Source organism: Panthera pardus, unplaced genomic scaffold (assembly GCF_024362965.1).
Source record: "Panthera pardus isolate Hobbes unplaced genomic scaffold, ASM2436296v1 HiC_scaffold_10, whole genome shotgun sequence".
In the NCBI taxonomy this organism is placed as follows: Eukaryota; Metazoa; Chordata; class Mammalia; order Carnivora; family Felidae; genus Panthera; species Panthera pardus.
Window position 1 is genome coordinate 78,145,182 of NW_026526655.1, and position 20,319 is coordinate 78,165,500.

General features: G+C 37.6%; 2 protein-coding genes across 13 annotated transcripts in view; one reads left to right on the plus strand and one right to left on the minus strand.

Moving 5' to 3' along the window:
* ARL6IP6 (ADP ribosylation factor like GTPase 6 interacting protein 6) overlaps window positions 1-6,283 on the minus strand; it is a 40,096-nt gene extending 33,813 nt beyond the window's left edge. For both annotated transcript variants that reach the window (XM_019456616.2, XM_019456607.2), the window contains exons 1-2: window positions 5,688-6,283; window positions 4,048-4,098 (exon numbers count right to left, since the gene is read on the minus strand). In XM_019456616.2, the coding sequence (XP_019312161.1) occupies window positions 4,048-4,098; window positions 5,688-6,087 (451 nt within the window). In that variant the 5' untranslated portion in view covers window positions 6,088-6,283. The remainder of the gene's footprint in view (window positions 1-4,047; window positions 4,099-5,687) is intronic.
* A 345-nt stretch (window positions 6,284-6,628) lies between these two features.
* The window catches only part of PRPF40A (pre-mRNA processing factor 40 homolog A), a 53,969-nt gene continuing 40,278 nt past the window's right edge, over window positions 6,629-20,319 (plus strand). For 2 of the 11 annotated variants that reach the window (XM_053908734.1, XM_053908739.1), the window contains exons 1-2: window positions 6,888-7,513; window positions 8,670-8,801. In XM_053908734.1, the coding sequence (XP_053764709.1) occupies window positions 7,112-7,513; window positions 8,670-8,801 (534 nt within the window). In that variant the 5' untranslated portion in view covers window positions 6,888-7,111. Of the gene's footprint in view, window positions 6,738-6,887; window positions 7,514-8,669; window positions 8,802-10,176; window positions 10,257-20,319 lie in introns of those variants that run through there. The other 9 variants (XM_019456560.2, XM_019456566.2, XM_053908772.1 and 6 more) reach the window with 8 other exon arrangements.

Here is a 20,319-nt window from a genome sequence, read left to right on the forward strand (position 1 = left end):
ACACATCTAAAAAATTAAAGTTTTGGCATACTGTAAAAGTTCAATAGTATTTTTATTAATGCTCAATGTGTTATTTCCTAAACTTATATTTATGCTTCTCTTAAACACAGTTTTTCTTGAGAGTTACAGTCATTCATTACTGAATAGAGAATTAAAGAAAGAAAGAAAGAAAGAAAGAAAGAAAGAAAGAAAGAAAGAAAGAAAATAGAACCTATAATTCCAAAACCCAGGTAAATTATCTAAAATTTTGGTTGTATCCTTCTAGTCATTTTGGGCTTTCATTTTTCTCTCTGTTACTTTAGTGATCATTCTTTAATTAATATAAGTAAGCAACACACACAATTTTACAAAAACTGCCACAGAAGAGGATAACATATTTGCCAATTTGCCCCACACGGTTGCAGATAGCAATATATCATATCCTTAATACACAGTGGCCTCAAATTACAAGGTTCATACATTCACTAAAAAAAAGTTCAAGTTCACAGTTTCAATCATTTTTCACTGTAAGGAAGAAACTGAGTGAGTTGTTTTCAATTTGTGCCTTTCTAAGAGAATGGGTCACCCAACACACCATTTCCCTTAGAAATTTTTACCATTTTGTAATGTTCTGTATCATGAAATTATGATGGCAGAGTCTCACTTCATCACTCTGCAGAATAAATGATACTCTTCAAATGAATTGGCTTCATCCTTGATTCAATTTATTATGTCAGTCATCTCCGGAAATGTTCAGAAGCTAGAAACATCTCAATCATAAAACAGAACTAAATGAGCGGCTCAAAAACAAGAATAGCCCTTGATACTGCAATATGCTAGGAATTTGGTCTTAGCCACAAGAGGGACTTAACGTTAACTATTAAATAGATGTCAAAGAATGACAGGCACAAAAGATCAGAAGCTTTTCAAACTGAAGGAACTCCATGAAGTTGATTATAATTCCTGGACAGAACTACTTACAGCATGTATATTAAAAGTACTAGTCCTAAAAAAAAAAAAAAAAAAAAAAAAAAGTACTACTCTGGGGCTTCCGGGTGGCTCAGTTAAGCATCCTAATCTTGATTTCAGCTCAGGTCATGATCTCACATTTTGTGAGCTCAAGCCCCATGCTGGGCTCCGCACTGCTTCTTCTCCTCTCTCTCTCTCCCAAAATAAACAAATGTAACAAAAAAAAAAAAAAAAAAAAAAAAAAAGATTAAGCATTTTCTGGTAAAGGCAAATCCTTCTGTTTTACTTATGTACTTACTTCAGATTTGCCTCAAATAAAAGGTCCTTTTATCACACCCTACAGTAAGACTATGAAAAAAAATGCAAAAATTGGAAATAGAACTAAGTGTGTGAAGAGTGATAAAACTTGGAAAATGTGAGATACAAAAGCCAATGTACAAAAATGAAACAACTCATATGTTGTATATTAGTGCAATCAATTTGGCCTGAGAATAACCTTCAGGAGGAAGGACTAGAATGTGATTTAACTAAGTAAACTTAAGTTTTATTAATCTCCCTGAAAAACAGGCTTATAGTAGGAGATGGTGTAGAGGACAATTATACAAAAGGAAAGCCCTTCGAATGCCACCTAGGGAAGATCAGGGAGATGAGTCCTAAAACCAGGTGATATTGGCAATCATACCTCCCTGGCTGGAATACCTCACCAATAAAGACAAACAATGATACCCTCCCTAATCCTACTAGCTATTAGGATAAATTAACCCCCCAAATGCCCAGACATCATGCTTATCATGAACCTTTTTATATTTAAATTATAAACAGGGTTTCCCATGAAGATTTCTTTCAGACAAAGATAGCAAGAGCATGGCAGTGTCTTAGATCATTCAAAGTCAGGTTTCTTAAGAGGCGTGTGCGCATATGTATTATTTATTACTGTCACTAGACAACTTGCAAGGACTTTTAACCCTTTTAACCGCTCTTAAGTATACTTTTAGAGGCACCTGGCTGGTTCAGCTGGTAGAGCATGCGACTCTTGACCTTAGGGTGGTAAATCTGGGCCCATATCGAGTATAGAGATTACTTAAAAATACAATCTTTAAAAAAAAAAACAAAAACAAAAAACCACAATTTAAAAAAGTGAGATTCTCACCCTGCAAAAGTATTTCTCTAATGGTTGGTACAGCAAAATCACCTGTTAAAAATGAAGATTCTCAGCCTCCACCTGGAGCTGAAACAAAATCTAGAGGCACTTTTTAAAACAAAAGTCTAGGTGATTATTACACATACTAACAGGAGAACTGCTGCTAAATCTGCTCTTAATGAGCAGATCTATGCCAATCTATGCCAATCTCAGACTAGGCCTAAATTGAAATAAAAAAAAAAATTTGTAGGAGCGCCTGGTGGCTCAGTGGGTTAAACGTCTGACTTCCACTGTGGTAATGATCTCACGTTTCCTGAGTTCAAGCCCCGCTTTAGGCTCTGTGCTGATACAACCTGGAGCCTGCTTCAGATTCTGTGTCTCCTTCTCTCTCTGCCCCTCCTCCGCTCGTGCCGGTCTCTCTCTCTCTCAAAAATAAACAAACATTAAAAAAAAAAAAAAAAAAAGATACAGCAGTTTCTCCCCTCATTCCTGAGATTGTTCCTGAATCTCCAAAATGTATTCATGGCATTAGTAAAGACTTAATGATCTTCATATATGCTGTCACAATTATTATATATCTATCAGGCACATCTAAAAGCAATACCAAACTAACTGGAAGTGGAAAAGTAGGGCAATGACAAAGCCCTATTATATCCTTTTGATACTGAACAAGCCATTCCTTCAGATGACAAGTGCCACCTATGCTTTTCATAAATGTGAATGAAATCTTGTCAACTTAAAATTTTTTTTTTCATTTATTTTGAGAGACCGAGCACAAGTGGGGGGAAGGGGCAGAGAGAAAGACATAGAATCCGAAGCAAGCTCCAGGCTCTGAGCACTCAGCACATGCCCAAAGCAGGGCTCGAACTCATGAACTGTAAGATCATGCCCTGAACTGAAGTCGGACGCTTAACTGACTGAGTCACCCAGTTACCCCATGAAATCTTGTCAATTTTTAAACTGAGAATTTAAACTGAGATTCTATGTATTGAGTTGATAGGTCAATAAATGCTACAAAAATCCTTACAATCTTGGCTGTTTTTAGACATGAAACAGTGTAACAACATACATTGATAAAATGAGTCATGAGAAAGTACATCTTCTCATGCAAGAAGTTGAAAAGACCATAGACAAGTTTTCATGGGACATCTAGCAACTAATTTGTTTCTATAATTTGAAGATAAAGGTTTCCCCTTCTGCAAAATCAGGCAGACTCTATTTTGTATCCTTGTGAGGGCATTAGTCTTGAAGACACATTAGTTTAGCTAAAACTGGGAGGGAGGTAACATGCAGGATAGGATCTCAACCACTTTTTTGGTCCAATTCAGAGTGATCAAATAAATTACAGCAAACAGGAAAAAAATACACTAAAAAGTTAAAGTTCTGAACATTTCAAAATCGTTTTGGCATAAAGAAATAAATACAAGATAAATAACCCTCAAAATTTTCATTAGTAATCTGTATCCTATAGGATTCTACAGACATTACACAGAAACTCAAGTCTCTTCGTCATCACTAACCTGTACACATATGCCCAATGCTTTCTACGTTTTTTTAAAAAACAAGTTGCTTATAATGGAGATTTGAATTTAACTTTCTCCTGAGGTCTGCTTATGGTGTCATTTTTGCTTAGTTTATAAGTTTGTTTTTAATTCCTGGGAAGAGGTATATAGGGAGACTCTTCCAGAAGGAAATTAGAAAATGTTAAATAGTCTCTGGATCTTCATCACATACAGTTATGTTCAAATTGTATTCCTAGTGTGGGTAGTGTATACACACACCAAACATACATAAAAAGAAAATCTAACAAAATCTGCCACACACAAACGCAAATAAAAAATTAACACTGAACCACACAAGGGAATACATCAAGCATTTTATCTAAAATTTTGTATAAACACGATCTGAAAAAATAAAAATGACGTCAAAAGCAAATTAAGTGACAGTTAAGTCTATACCTAGTAGCCCAGTGTCTACGTCTTCAGTCTTCAAATTTTCAGCATGTAACTCTGTAAAATACAAAAAAAGGGGCTTGCATAAAAAAGATGATTTTACAACTTGAACAATAGCTCAAAGGCTGGAAAGATATTGTGGAGTTGTGGAAAATGCTCTGGAGTCATAATCAACTGGGCCTAAGTTCTGATTTCATTTACTAGCTACGTTACCTTCAGTCAGCAAATAAGGTATTTGAGTCAACTTTAGTGTTACTGTGAAAATATTTTTTTTTTAAAGTTTACGTATTTAAGTAATCTCTACACCCAATGTGGGGCTTGAACTCACAACCTCGAGGTCATGCTCTTTCAAATGAGCCAGCCAGATGCCCCTGAAAATATTCTATGTAACAAAAATTACACGCATATCAGGTTCCTTTCTTCCACTCTCAAAAATAAGCACAACTCAATGTCTTCCACAATGGACTCGACTTAGCAGGTTTTGCGACTTTATAACATAAAGGGAAGCTCTCACAGCATAAGAGAAATAACGTACAAAACTCTCCGAGTTACAGTGAAAAAAAGAGAGGAGGAGTGAAAGAGGAATGAAACACTGGCAACCACATATTTAATGTTGACAGTTTACACCCAATACCATTGTACAGAGGTTCGTGTTAACTTGCCCGTCTGTCTTGTGTATGAAAATCAAGCATACGTTGTTAGATGCCACCTGCAGCCCAATAAGGGCTTGGAAGCAATGACGAAAAATTACAACTGGAGTTAAGCCGATATAGTTCTGTTGAGTGAAGTAAAACTAATACTTGAGTGACACCGTGTTGGGTGCTTCTCAGAACTAAAGTTCTCAGAGAACTCAAGTGTTTTTGTTTTAACTAACTTTTCTGTGTCTATACCTTGGCCAAAGTCACACACAGTGAGAACTGAGATTTAAACTTTGGTCTGATTCTTTCCACTGTAATATAATATATTCCAGCCATATAATACAACTGTATAAATTTTGAAAAATCTTTCATGGCACATCTTTCTATTACGATCAGCCCTGTATTTAAACTTCAGACAAAGGAAAATAAAACTAATAACCAGAAAAATAATAAATTATCTAGCTCCTATAAGAACTTTACACTCGATTGAAGACCTAACACAAAATCAAGAGAGCTAATTATCTACAAAGGTAGAACGTTAGGCTGTGGGACGGAAATCCTGGTCCGTCCGAATCCAGGAATTCGGTGAGCGTACAAAAGAATCAGTGTTTAGCACACCTTGAACCATTTGTCGATTAAACCAAGTCTTTGAACATATTTAGCCTATTTTAGTCGCACACTTCTTACCGTCTTTTGAGGATTACTGTCCTACATACTGCTTACTTTTGCCAACATTTCACCCCAAGTGTTCACTGACTCCACTGTTTATTCCAGAGTACCCATTTAATCAAGGCCCCTCCTTATAACGGGTCTCCTAAGCTTGGATCAAGGTCCTCCACCCTTAAGAAAAAAAACAGAGGAAGAGCAAAGAAAGGTGCCAATGAGGACTCTCGGTGAAAGCCGCTACCCGACTGCTGGCCTCTGATGGGGAGGAGAGAGATGGAAGGCAAGAGCCACAGACAGGCTCAACTTCACTCTGGAGAGACTTTCAAGGCCGAGCTTCAGTACCTTTTACGATCAAGTAGGCGATGGCGAGGAGGAAGGCGAGGAGGATGGCGAACAGCAGCGAACAGAGAATTGAGAGGATCTGGACAGGCCACCGCCGGGCCTGGGCTCGTCCGCCCGCAACCGTTGAGAAAATGCCATTGCGCTTATCGGGCAGAACCGGCGACCCGTCCCTGTCCCGCTGGAGTAGCGAGCCCTTTCTAGGCTCCGACGACGCCCCGGCTGAAAACTCCGCCCGCAGGTCGCGGGCCACTTGGTCGCATCCGTCCTCCTCGTCCCCTTCACCTTCACCCCAACTGTCCCCCTGAGTGAAGGCGGTAAAAGCCGGCCGGGCAAACGGAACAGGGGTGCCGAGTCTTCGGCGCAGAGGAGCGGAGCGCCGCCCGCTCTCTACAAACGACATGGCGGGAAAGACGAGGGGACCAGCGGACGTCGAGAGACTACCACCCGCCCCGCCCCGCGCTCGCAGCAGCCAATCAGGGGCCAGGCCCCCCCACAGCCTCCACCACCTGGCACTGATGCGCAGGGGTGTCCGGGAGTGCGCAACGGGGCGGAGAAGGTGCTGTGGAGCCTAAGGAAAGGGTGGGTGCCCCGGGGCCAGAGCACGATCCCCGGCTAGTAGGAAGGAAGGGAAGCGGGGAAGCGCACAGGGAGAGGCGACCCGAGGCTGAGGGTAGCCAAGTCTCCTCTCCCTGCAGTGCTTCGTCCCGGCCAGAGACCTCCGCCACCGTCGCGTCACCTCTAGGCAACCGCGCGCCCCGGCAGCCCCCAAAGCTGCATCTTCTCGACGCTCGGTCCTAGCGCCCTCCCATACCTTTCTGATTCACATTTCCGAACCGATTTGCTTTCTCCCTTCTTCCGCCGTAAGCACCTACTCTTCTCTGGCTTCCCTCTTTAACGGCAGCTCACCGCCCAAACGCTCTCCCCTCGTCCTGACTGCCCTTCCCTCTTTTTCTTTTGCATTGTTCTCCCCGCCCCTATCACAACTTCCCTCCACGCTGCTCGACACGCCTCCCTCCCGCCCCCTCCACCCCGGAGTGGGCTCAGCTGCTGGTGCGTACGGAGTTTTAACCTTCTTCTAAGGAGCCCCCCCTCCTCTCCTCTTCCCGCCCCCTCCCCTCCGCCTCGAGCACCGCGCGCGCCCCCGCGCAAGTCCGGCCCCGGCCACCGCTAACGCTAGAAGCTGCTTACCCCACCCCCACCCCACCCCACCCCACCCCACCGCGGGCAGCCTCAGGTTTGTGGGGCGTACGTAACTCGGGCGGAGTGGGTGAAGGTGGCAGGCCCCCACTGCCCCACCCCCTACGGGGTGAGGCGGTCTAAGCTCGGGAAGCTGGGACAAGGTTGTCTTCTCTTCCCCGGGGAAAGTTGGTGGAGTTTTCCCGGAGGAGGCGCAGAAACTTCCTCCGTCCCCCTCCCCCCCCTCCATGCAGGCGACGCCAAGTGAGGCTGAGGCTGGGGGCGAATCGCCGAAGAGCTGCGTGTCGACAGCGCACTCTGATTGGACAGCGGGGAAGCCTGTCAGCTTATTGGCCCCGCTGATCCCGCCCCGTAGCGCAGGGCAGCCTTTAACCTTTGGCCCCAGCGGGCGCCAGCCACTCAGATCGCTTCTTGTTGGTATGTGTAGCGGCAGTGGCCGCCGGCGGAGCAGTCTGAGCCCGACGATGAGGCCGGGGACGGGAGCTGAGCGTGGAGGCCTCATGGTGAGTGAAATGGAGAACCATCCTCCTTCGCGGGGTCCCGGGGACGGGGAGCGGAGATTGTCCGGCTCAAGCCTCTGCTCCAGCTCTTGGGTCTCTGCTGACGGCTTCCTGAGGAGACGGCCCTCGGTAAGGGATCGGTGGAGCAGGGGGAAAGCGGCACAATGAAAAACGGAGTCAGAGAGGCAGGAAGCTTTTTCCAGAAGGAGAAGAAGATAAGAGCGGACGGAGGAAGAGCTCGAGATGGTGGGATATGTAACGAGGAAGAGAATTGGAGAGCGGGGATGCACAAAGGGAAGGATGTGGGTCCCTGGAAGTTCCCATTGGGCTTGGCCTAGACAGATGCGCGGTGGAGGTGCTGGGCCTTGGGCGCGGTGAGCCTCTTGGAGAGGTAGGCCGGCGGTAGCAGGAAGGGGGAGGCGGAGACTTGATGTTGTAGATTTTAAAAGCGGCTGGTAAAATCTGCTTTCACCAATAGTAGTGGTGTCTGCAGGGGGTACAGCTGGGAAAATTGGCAGGGGATAACTACCTGTTTTTAAGACCCGGAACAATGGGCACACAGGTAAAGAAATAGTTGTCTTTTAAAAGCGAATTAAAATGGATGTATTGGTTGGTTGTCTTTAGGGTCTGTGAATGACAGACCTTAGTCTTTGGGAAAAAAAAATTTTTTGGCAGAAGTAATTCTACTTGTGTTGAAGATTGTGTTAGGAAATAATATGTTTATATGTTAGGAGTTAAGTGCCCATGGGTACACGTAATGTGTTCTTTTTTGGTAAGACCAGCTCTTACCTTAGTTAATTTGGTAGATTCTCACTTCAAAATTTAAGATCAACTTAAAAATAAATTTAAGGATAATTAGTGTTCTGACATAACTTAGCTATCTTCTATCTGTGTGAACTATAACAAAGTTGTGGTTTTTCACCCATAACAGTTTTTAAATTGGCTTTCACATGTGTGTTCCCTGAGTTTAGCAAGCCAGCTAGTAAGCAGTGTGCTTTTAAAAAAAAAAGAAAAAAAGAGAAAGAAAAGAGAAAACCTATGCTTTAGCTGTCCGGTATTTATTTTAATTCTTTCCATTTTGTTCTGTAATTTGTTTAGTTTCAAGTTCTTTATAAGTACCGGTATGTATAGTGCATTTTGTTTGTTGAAGAAAGTGTAAGTTAATCCAGTAATTGAATTACACATTGGCCTAATATGCCGCTGCACATAACCAATTTGTTGAAATCAGATTTTTGAGAAGCATTTATTGTTACTTGCTAATTTTTAAATTGTCCCTATTTTTCAGATGGGGCACCCTGGCATGCATTATGCCCCAATGGGAATGCACCCTATGGGTCAGAGAGCCAATATGCCTCCTGTACCTCATGGAATGATGCCGCAAATGATGCCCCCTATGGGAGGGCCGCCAATGGGACAAGTAAGAATGTTTTTGTTTTATTTTGTATTTATTTGTTTATTTTTGCCTGTGGTATCATTGTGTCAAGATTTCAAAATCCGGGTGAATACTTGCAGCTGTTTAAGGATTAGCTTATGCCAAAATAATGTCAAATAAGTCAAATGTTGAGTGATGACACTAATCAAATTTTGAATGTAAGGAGAAGCCTTCTGTATAAAAGATTTATTTTCTACCAACAACAAAATTCAGTTCTTTTATTAAGTAGCTGTATATGTAGTCTTTTTAATTTAATAACTTCCTTTTTCCTATTATGTCAATTGAAGTTAATGCTTGAGTAGTGAATATTATAGGTCAACATAATTTATGTCCGTGGACCACGTAAATGCATAGAGTCTAAAAAAACACAATTGTTTAGGTCTTGGCTTAGAATAAAGTTGATTCCTGAAATAGCATTCTCTTCTGTGTGTGTGTGTGTGCGTGCGCGCGCCCGTGTTGGGAATAGAATAGGAAGGTTCTACTCTAATTTAATTCTTCATTAGGACAGTGCCAAATAGGTGGTTCATTTTCCACTTACACTGTTTTGTTTTGTTTTGTTTTAAATGCTTATTGCTTCTGCACTCCTGCTTTTGAGCTGTCCCTTTCATTTCCAGTATAAATTGTAAACGGATATTTTGTGGGAGTGATTTGGATCAAAAGGTTTTAATGCTGACTCAGTGAATTCAGTAGAACTGAGTTCCTAGAGAAGCATCCAAGAAAGGTAACAGGTTCAGTTACCATGAATAATTTTATGCCCCCTGTCAGGTTCTGTGATACATATATTCTTTGTTGGTTGAGTTCTTTCCATTTTAGTATCTATAAATCATCAAAAATTTAGGTTGATAAAATATTTTGGAAAGCCAATTAGGTATGGTCTTTCTGCTAATTAATACTGTTTATGCTGATAATCACTTGAGCCTTGATATTTTAATTTATTGGTGAAATTATAGTGGAGAAAGGAGTTTGCTCTGTGTCTTTCTCTTTTTAACTTAACCTTAGGAGTAGAGGGGCTTAATGTCAAGTGGCTTTCTTCTTTATTTGGAATATAGCCCTTAAGTTTGTATAAAAATTTTTACTCAAAGACACCAGGCCCCCAAAATTCTGCTGGGAGGATTTTTGTTTGTTTGTTTTTTTAATAAAAGAACCATTTATTCTGTGATTCTAGAATAACACAAGATTTAAAACTCCCTTAGGTGATGGAGAAACAATTCTGATTCCTCTTCTGTTTCTCTCCATCTCTAAGCAGCAAGGAGCTCTTCTGGTTTTCTTAGTAGAGCTGCTCTAACTAGATAATGAGCTTTAAAAAATATTTATTCTTTAAATGCTCTGGTTCTTATTTAAAATTAGTTTCTTTCCACAGAAAGATAAAATAAAACAATTTGCTACTGCCAGATGCTTCTCTCTTTTCTGGGGCCTTCTGTTTCCATTGGGCCAATCAAGGTAAGTTTTGCAAGGGATTGACCTGCTTACCCTTGCTGTAATGGTGCTATTGCACTACCAGACCAAGACACCAGCTAGTCATTTCTAGTAAAATGCAGATTTTATTTATTTTTTTAAGTACTTTTGTGTATCTCATTGACATAAGCTGGTCACAGTTTGCTTTATGGCCCTTTCTCTTTAGCTGTATCAGTGACCATCTTCCTAGTAAGGTTACTTGCTATTTGGCTCTTGTTAGGATCATGAATGAATGGATGACTTAAGAGTCCAGCTCTGAGGGTCCCAAAAGAAACTCCATTGTTTTTCCTTAAAATTAGATTGTTTTTTTTTTTCTTCTTAATATCTAACTTATATGGGACCCAAATTAGTAAAACTAATTCTTATTTGAGCTTTGGTAACAGACTAGGAGGGCATGGATAATTTAAATTCTCAAGTAATCTAGAAATCTAATTTAAAGCCCTGTAAGCAACTACCTTAAAGATAAAAGTTGCTAATTAGCAAAATTGATCTTTTTTCTGCATATCATCTCTTCTGTCTTCCCACTTAGAGATATTAATGGTCAGAAGATAATGAGAAACAGTAGGGTGCCTATGTAGTTCAGTGTGGTGACACAAAGTTGGTAGGGTTCTGCCATTCAATTTTAAAAAGTCAATTTACAGATTTAGACTTTGGGACTGAAGGTTATGGAACCTTCATGTATATTGCCTAGTTCACATTAATACCTCATTCTGGGACCAGCTGAAGATGAAAATTGGTGCCAGTCTTACTTGCTAAATGATTCTGGTCTTTGGAATGTTAGTGAACATGATGTGAAATTTTAAAACTTGTTTGTAAAATAGTATGCTGACTGGACAGAATACCCACCTACGGAGCCAGAAGTCGTAATTTTTTTGATGCATCAAGTTACAGGTTAAAGGAGTATTATGGTTTTCTTAAAGAGTTTTTTTATTTGTTTTTATTCAGGAGATAACGTACAGAGGCTGAATCTATTAGTACTAAAAAGTGCATTTCTTTCAAGTTTGTATCAGTTATCTGTTGTATAGGTTAAATTTGCCTCTTACTGTATGTTAACTTCATGTGGGAAGGTTGTTCTTCTGCTTTTACAGGATTATAGAATCTTAACAGCTGGAAGGGACCTTGAAAGTTGTGTAACCTTTAAATAATATGGAAATTAAATAATGGTTTATCACTGGTTAAAAAAACCATTATAAATAATTTCCCTGCTTGCTGGCAGTACTCAAAAATTTGCAGTAGAGATTTGCCTTAAGATGTGATTATATGTGAGGCCATCTTCTACTTATATAGTAAGTAATGTTTTGCTTTTAAAATGTTTTCACATCTAATTTTTATTGTTCTTTGTACACAAAGGACATGCAAGTCCTTCCTTTATCACAGATGATTTTGCCTTCACTGAAAGTCCTTCAAGCTGGCTCTTTTTTTCTTTTTTTAATTTTTTATTTTTCTTTTAATGAGAAAAGTAGAGTAAAAGACTAAACTTTTTCAGCTCTAACAACCTATGGTTCAATTCAGATCATTTGATAAGAAGAGTAGGTGATATGTATGAGATATTATGGGTTGATGTGGAAGTAACAATACTTTTAGTAGTGCCTCCCTAATTCTAATTATTCATTACTTTTTGGGCTCTATTCAATAAATTGATAAATGAATCATTGCTTTTTACAAATGAGTTTGATTTTCTTGTCCTTAAATTGAGTAAGACAGGCTTTAACAGATCTTGAGTCCATTCCTGCTGCCATCTGGACCCAAGCAGTTACACTCTCATGCCCAAGATGCTCTTAACTTTTAGGATTTTTTTGTTTTTGTTGTTGCTTTTTTGTTTTGTTTTTTGTTTGTTTTTGCTTTAAGCTGCCCCCTCAAATTCTTTTAGATTTCAGCGTGTTGTCTCCTTGCCCAAGAACCTCCAGTGTTTTTCTGTACCTGTATAATGTCTAAATTTCACAATTTAACTTTCAAGACTCTCCCATAGTACAGTTCAGTGCATGATTCTGAGCTGCATGTCTTCACACTCCCTAATTTGAAACCAGGCTGGTCTTTTTATATCTTGGGTGATTGAATCAGTTCATGACTGAGCTCATGGTGTTCATGCCCTCCTGCCCACAGCTCACTACCACCATGAACTTCTCTTACCTAAGTTCTACCATTTCAAGTTCTGCTTTCTCTCAAAGATCCTCAGCAATAACTTTGTCCAGCATACACCTCCCCTTCAAAATATTAAAATAAAATCCTATGAAATCTGCCCACAACTCTTACTATTTTGGTTATTTGGGGATTTAGTTTTGATTTGTTTTGTTTAATGGTTTAATTGCTCTGTCTTTCCAGCAAGTAATAGACTGTAAGCTCTTAGAGGGCAGGACCTGTGTTTTCTACTTTTTAAGAAGTCCACAGGTGCTGAGCACAGTTCTTGGCACAGCATGGGTGCTCAGTAAAATACTTGTTGAATGAATGAAACAAAAACATACTCTTTCCTACATTATAGGCCTTGAAGATAGTAGTTGTTACATGTGACTATTTTCAGTGGTTACTTGTGACTTTACATTGTTACCACTTCTTAGTGTATGCCTCTCTACAGTTGCTTTTTCATTTGATAAAAATGGAAGATAAAATGAAGTAAATAATTTTTGTTTGGTGAATAAAGCAAAAATATTTATTTCCTTTTATTTTAAATTATAAGCAAATATATTTCTATCAGTATGATTTTATTGATCGTTTTTTTAAGAAGTTAATTTTTCCATACCCTAAGGGAAAATGATTTGGAATATAGGCCTTCCAGAGAAATCCATAGTGTTGGGTGTCATAGGTTTTTCTGGCTGATTTGACCAATTGATTTGTTCCTATTGGTTTTGAATTACCTTTACTTTTGGGTATTTAGAGAATCCATGCCATTGAATTGAATGTTAGTAAGTGACAGAAAGCCTTTTTTTTTTTTTTTTAAGTTATTTGCTCATGATTGTTGAATCTCAGTAACTTTCTATATGCATTTACGTTATCCAGGCAAGTAATATTTTTAAAAAAATAGATTGAGCTAGAACTAATGTGTTTGTATAACTTCTCGGCTGTGTGTATGTGGTTAGATTTTGATGGATTTACTAATGATACTATTTTCTTTAGATAATATTTCAGTTAAATATGAACTTACCTATTCAAAACCCTTAGCTAGAGTAGTGTTTGTAAGTATGGAGAATATTTGCAGACCTCTAAAAAGACTGTAAGTGTGGAAAAAATGAACTGTACCCCTCTTCTGCCTTTGACATTCAAGGGCACAGTATTCTAAAGATGTTGAGAAGTCTTGCAGAAGCCTTCTGAAACCATTTTTCTCAGTGTTTCTTGGTTTTATTTTACCATCTTCTGCTCCCCCACCTCCCCAGCCTTCTTTACCTCCCTGTTACGTGTTTATTTTGCTTTGTCTAGCACATTGCATGGAATTAATGTTGCATGGAATTAGCATTTTGTGAGAAATGCTATTATTGGGGCTGTTTATTCATTTAGTCTGGTCTTTAGGAGGAAAAGGCAACATCCAAATTAGTATTAACAGACATGAATGAAGCATTGTAGAGTGCAACAAATGTATTCATTGAGTAACAGGATTAAAAAGGAAAGAGAACAAATCTCAACAGGTTAACAGGTTGACTTTTAATTGGGTTTGTTAGAAAGGTCTGTGACATGACTTAGAATCATGAAATTGTATATCAATAACTAGGTAAAGATTTGGTAGCTGTGTGTATATGTTCTATAACTCTGTACTAGGATGTTTGGTTTTTATGTAGAGAAATAATAGAGGTAAGTTGAAGGTTTATGAAAGAATGAGTAGATGACTGTCTCATATGGAAGTTGTTAGTCTTTCATTCTTTCTTTTACCATACCTTCATATTACTTTTAGTCGATAAGCATTTAAGTCTTCTGGCTGTGATGTTAAAATGAATCTATATATCCTGTACTGAAAACTTACAGGCATTCCTCACACGCTTGATTTTCTCATCTTCTAACTGATGGCTGTCGTGTTACTCCAGACATTTGGAAGTTTTGTGGAGATGAATCTTTTATATTTGTTTTCTTTCTCTGGTCAAGTAATCATACATTTCTTTTGCTTATTAAAGAAAAATAAATTGTGGTTAGTGGTTACTAAAGATAATGATGTTTTGCATGATGGGTTTGAAAGAAAACCTGCTTCTAATTGCTTCTTTTTTACTTGGTGTACAGTACACCGAAAGTGGAAACCTGAATCTTCTCCAAATCTGGGTGATGCTGCTAGCCATGTCTGTTAAAAGAGTAAACCTGCCAGCAAGTGAGGACTGTTTTGAGTTGACAGATAGTTTGCTTTATCTTCAGCTTTGATTCCCCCCCCCCCCCCGCCCCGCTTAAAACTCATTTATCTTAGACTTAAAAAAAATGTTCTCATTACAATACAAACATAATTTTACTTGTTAGGTCCTGATCTTCTGATGAGGTTAAGATTTTTTTTAATTATCTTTTGATTCATGGATGAATATTAAGTTTCTGTTCAGAAACATAGACTTGGTATAGTTTCTTTGGCCATGTGATACAAGAAAATAGTTAATTCTCTGAAAGGTGATTTTTATTTTTCAGTAATTTTGAGGTCATTATGTATTTGTTAGCATATATTTGTTAAATACAATGGAAAATTTCTCTCTCCTATACAGAAATAAGAATTGGTCATAAAGTTGACTAATACAGGTTGAGTTTCTGCTGTGTCTGTGTACCTGTCCTCTGCACCAATAATACGTACACAAATGAGATGTGCTCTTTGTTGTAAAGATGCCCACAGTTGAGAGAAAACTAAAAAATAAAGTTTCATATAAACAATCTGTAATAATTTAACTAGTTACAAAACTGAATCTAGTTTAAAGGACTCTAGGTTAAATCTACTTTAAAGGACTAATTTAACTAGTTACAAAACTGAACCTAGTTTAAAGGGGTAGGAGATAGTAACAGTTGTATGTCCCTCTATACTTGAATACCAGATGGTTTATGTTTGAAAGAAGGCTTGGGTGACTTTTTAAAGGAAGTTTTAAAATATAATTCTGTATGACTTGAGACATCACAGTTTGTTTGTATCCCTAGTCTGTGTTTAGAGCTTTTTAAAAATTAAAATTAGTTTATTTTCATTCAACTCTATTTTTAAGTTTTTGTGTCATATATCCATACCCAGTAGTTTTCTTTATATTTTCTTTGCCCTCATTTAAGTTTGGAGTTTAGTAAGAGATAGTAAACTATTTACTTGCCCTTTTGCACATAATTTTCTTTTAAGGTTTTAGGAAATAGGGTGGTGATGCCTAATCTGTATTAGGATTGTAATTCTAGCACCATCTTTGTATATAACTTTGAGAGATTTGATCCTTTTGACTCTGAAAAGTGAGTTGGCTACAGGATGAATGTCTGATTTATAGATGGCAGTAGTAAGGCTCCGTGAATGAAGTAATTTGTCCAGTGACATTGCAGAGCCAGCACTAAATTTGATGCTCAAAATGGATTGCCTTATTACACATGTTGATTCCTAGCAAAGATGATGATTTTACATTATTTACTAGGTATCCTTAAAGAACCGAGGTGCCGATCTAATAGGGAATAGATGAGAGACTGGGCAATATAAGAGAAACTTTGATGAGCTTGTTTGAAGGAGAGCAGTTGTAATAAAACAGCTGTATTTATAGAGCACTGTTCTGTGCACCTTCCATGCGTTGTTCCATTTGATCCCTATAGCAGTCTTAATAGATGAGTGCTATTTTCCCCCAGGTTACAAGGAGAAAATTGAGGCCCAGATAGGTTATGTAAATTAGCCCAAGATCACACAGCTGGTAAATGGCCATGCTGGATAGGAATTCTGGTAGTCTCACTCTAGACTTCATAGCTATACTAGACTGCTTCCTTGTATAGCAGTAGGAGATTATGTCATTAAGCTAACCTCCTTAGATTCTGAAGGAATAGCGTATACTTCAGCAATTCTAAACTATCCAGGTTGAGAGAATTTAGCAACCTAAATCCTGGCAATTAAATTATTAGATTTTTAATGGTTTCATACTGATGGTGCTGCCAAGTGACTGGCCTAAGTTGACACAAATCATCTCAAAAAAATTCAGATGGGTTGAAACATATATATCTATATTATGTGTATCCTAAAATTAATGAAACGTCATGAATGGTAAGGTTCTATTCCAGTTTGTGCAAGTGTAGTCTATTTTTTGTTCATCTAAATGTAATCTCAGAAAATGACAAATGTCTTGAATTTATATATAATTGTAGATGAAGAGGACTTAAGTTAAATAATTGTCCCAAAATGCAGCTACTTATTATTTTGGGTTGTTAAGGATATACTTTTTAAACAGAAGTATTTCTATTTATTTCTAATCAAATGAATATCTGCTTACATTCAGAGATGTAGTTTTTACAGTTTTTCACTGGTTAATTTTTTGCATTCATTCATAAGGTAAGTTAGTGGTATAAAGGATCATGGTTTTTAAGTATAAGACTTAATACCCTCTGTGTACTTATTTGCGGAATTTGACTTTAACACCACATTTAAGAGGAACCAAATAAAAAGGCAATTTAACTTTTTATGGGGTGCCTGAGTGGCTCAGTCGGTTAGACGTCCGACTTCAGCTCAGGTCATGATCTCACGGCTTGTGAGTTCGAGATCCGCGTCGAGCTCTGTGCTGACAGCTCAGAGCCGGGAGCCTGCTTCGGATTCTGTGTCTCCCTCTCTCTCTGCCCCTGCCTGGGAGCCTGCTTCGGATTCTATGTCTCCCTTTCTCTCTGCTCCTGCCCTGCTTGCACTCTGTCTCTCTCTCTCTCAAAAATGAATAAACATTAAAGTATACTTTTTAAAAAGAGCAATCTAACTTTTTAGATAATCAATTTGCAACTTCAGGTTTGCAGAAAGAATGGTTTTGAATAATCAACAAGATTTAAAAAGTTAATTTTTAGACAAAAATAGCTTAGGTTGTGTGATTTCTTTCCAGCAGGAAAATCTTCAGGAAATAATAATGAAGAAAAGAACTTTTGAAGTGCCCACGTGAAGATCTTCAATTTGTTTTGATATCATAAAACAACTGGGCTAATTTAGTTTACATTTTGAGCAACTAATGTGTTGTAGCGTCGATGGAATTGCTTTTATTACTTTACCTTTAATTTTAAAAATATCTGGTAAAGAATGAAACAGGCTTGATTTTATCTAACATTAGGAACTTCCCAAATTGGGATGCTAAGAATGAGCAGATTGTGCAGTGCTCCCTAGTTTCTACTTGTTTTTTTTTTCACGCTGGTATTTCTTCTGAGGACATTGTGATAAATGATTAAACTTGTTATTAAAAGAATAGAAATATGCATAGAAAAATTTTTATATAGTATATATACACAAATGGCCGTTTATGAATAAAGTATGCCAAGTAGAATATCTGAATTAATTTTGGTTTTAAGAAGTGTCAAAGTGTCCATAAAATTCAGATATTTAATATTTTAGACAATTTAATTTATGGCTCACATGTATGTGTTCTACCATTCCATTTTCTGTTTCCTAATAACTAAAATTTTGTAATTATAATAATATATTCTCAAAAATAGCTTAAATTGAAATTTGTGAAGCTCTACATGACTGTGATTTTCTAGTGTACTTTTCATTAAGCTTACATGAACTATTGCTTTGTAGCTTCAAGAATGATCTAGCTGATGGAATTCATAGTGGCATCGTTGTAGCAACTGTGTTAAGAATTTTCCCTTCAACTATTTTGAGTCAACATCCTATTTTCATTGAACTTAAGATGCTATTAGTGGTAAGATACTCCATTATATGATGTGCCCTTAGAAAAAAAACCTAATGAGAAGTCTAAAATACTCTTCAGATAAAGCTGGGAGACCAAGGGGCTGTTTAGTCCCTTCATGTGAAGCAAGAAGTAAACCTGCAGAGGGACAACAAAGTAACTTCTGAATGCCTCAACTTTGGTTATTGGGCCGAGGGAGGGAAAAGTCACTTCTGAGGATTTGAACCAGAAATCTCATAAGCTTGCAACCTGGATCAGTTTGTATAAAACAAAATATTGTTAACTTAGAAATTTTAAATGGTATCATGTTGATGGGGCTGCCAATGACTGGCCTAAGTTAACACAAATCCTCTGGAAGAATCCAGATGAGTTGAAACATATATCCCCATATTATGTGTATCCTAAAATTGATGTTTAAAAAAGGAAATCGTAACATTTCCACGAAGTAGATTCTTTACGCTTTGGGGAACAGGCTTTTTGTGATGCTCAGGTGTCTGGAAGAGTTTTTATTTTGTCTAATACTTACAATAGCTTTTCATAAGAATGTAGTATATTTCGTATTTTTTTGTTCTTTAGCTTCATATTTAAAATACCACAGGCTTTGTCTAAAATTACATTAATAATCTGTTTACTTTCAGATGCTCAGTTGTACGTAATTTAAGAATCTTTCCAGTGTTTGTCCAGTTGAACAAGCCTAACTAGTTGCCCCTCAGAATTCACAGAGATGTTGAGGGAGAATTTAGCTTTTTATTTAACACTAAATCTCACTCTATAATCAATTCCATGAGTTTTAGTCTAAACGCAAATTTTCTAGCTGTTTTAAGATTTGAAGTGTGGGAAGAAAAACAATTGAGAACTCTGTCAGACTGTTTAATGGTTTTCAAATATTGTTTGCTTTAAGTGTCACTGGTCTGTTCTAGTCAACTTTTGTTATATGTAAGGATTTTTGTCCCTTGGTTTTTAAATGGGATTTGATCACTGTCTTCTGAAGTCAAGAGTATTTCAAATTGAAATTAGATTCATTTGTACTGCTATCATGTGGAAGTGTTCTGTTACATGATGGAGATTTTACCCCACTTAATGTCTTTAATTGTTATGAGAAAATACTTCTTTCCCAAGTTTTCAAAGTTCAACTTTTCAATTTAGCTTAGAATTCTAATTTTTCGATATGTTGACAGCTTTGGATTTTATATATAGACCATTTTAAGTACCAGGCTGTTTCTCTCTGTTGCCCAGTATGCTTCCTCTCATAATCAGTTACTTAGTACTTTAAGAATGCAAAACTACATTGCTATTAGCCTAAAGTAAAATTGGGTGTGAGTATATATTGTTGGGAGTAGGACAAGGAGGGAACAAGCCTAGTTCTCATTTGATTGCTATGTTTTTTTCTCTTAATGTATAATTATTTCTCTAATTCTTTCAGCCTGGGTAGTGGAAGCTTGTACTTTTGTTTTCAAATTCTGAACCTTTTTTTTTTTTTTCCAACTGTTAATTTCACCATCTATTCCAAGTACTGGTCACATGTTTTCTGTCAGGTTCTTGTTTCATGATGTTTAAGCAATTTTAAGGGTATTTTAAGGAACAGAAAACCTTTTTGTTTGTTTTTTAATCCATTAATACAATGATACTTCATTTTAATGGTACTTTAGCCTCGTTTTGCTCTGATTTGATTTTCTCAAATAATAAAATTCAGTATACAAGTGTCATTACCTTTAGTAGACTTCATATGTACCTGTTGACCAATATACTTGTTTGTATTTCCTATTTCTCCCAATTTTCATTTAATTTGAAACTGAATACCTACTTACTGTGTTCCAGTACCTGTGATTATTATATACGATTTTTATCCCCCTCCATGTTTTTCTTAGATTTATTCCTGTTACAATCAAAGTTATAATGTGGGATTATACTAATATGGATGACTATTGGGTCAAAATCCCTTGGAAATTTATGTTAATCCACGTTTTTTTTATTCATTTTTAGTAGTAAAGGTTCATTCATAGTTTTGGATGGCAGACATTGGTAGGCTAGATTAACCTCCAAAACTAGTATTTTCTTTCTTCAGATATTCGTTTATGTGCTTTATTAAGTTTTTCTTTTCAAGAGAAGGCATAGGTGATTTATGTCTAAAGTTTGGGGTTTTTTACATATTTTTTATAGTCATTGAATTTTAAGTACCTTTGATCTAGAATTTTTTAAAGAGCCAGATTACTATAAAATTTATTTACTACAGATATTAAAAGTCAAAGGTGAGAAATAGAAAAAATTTTTGT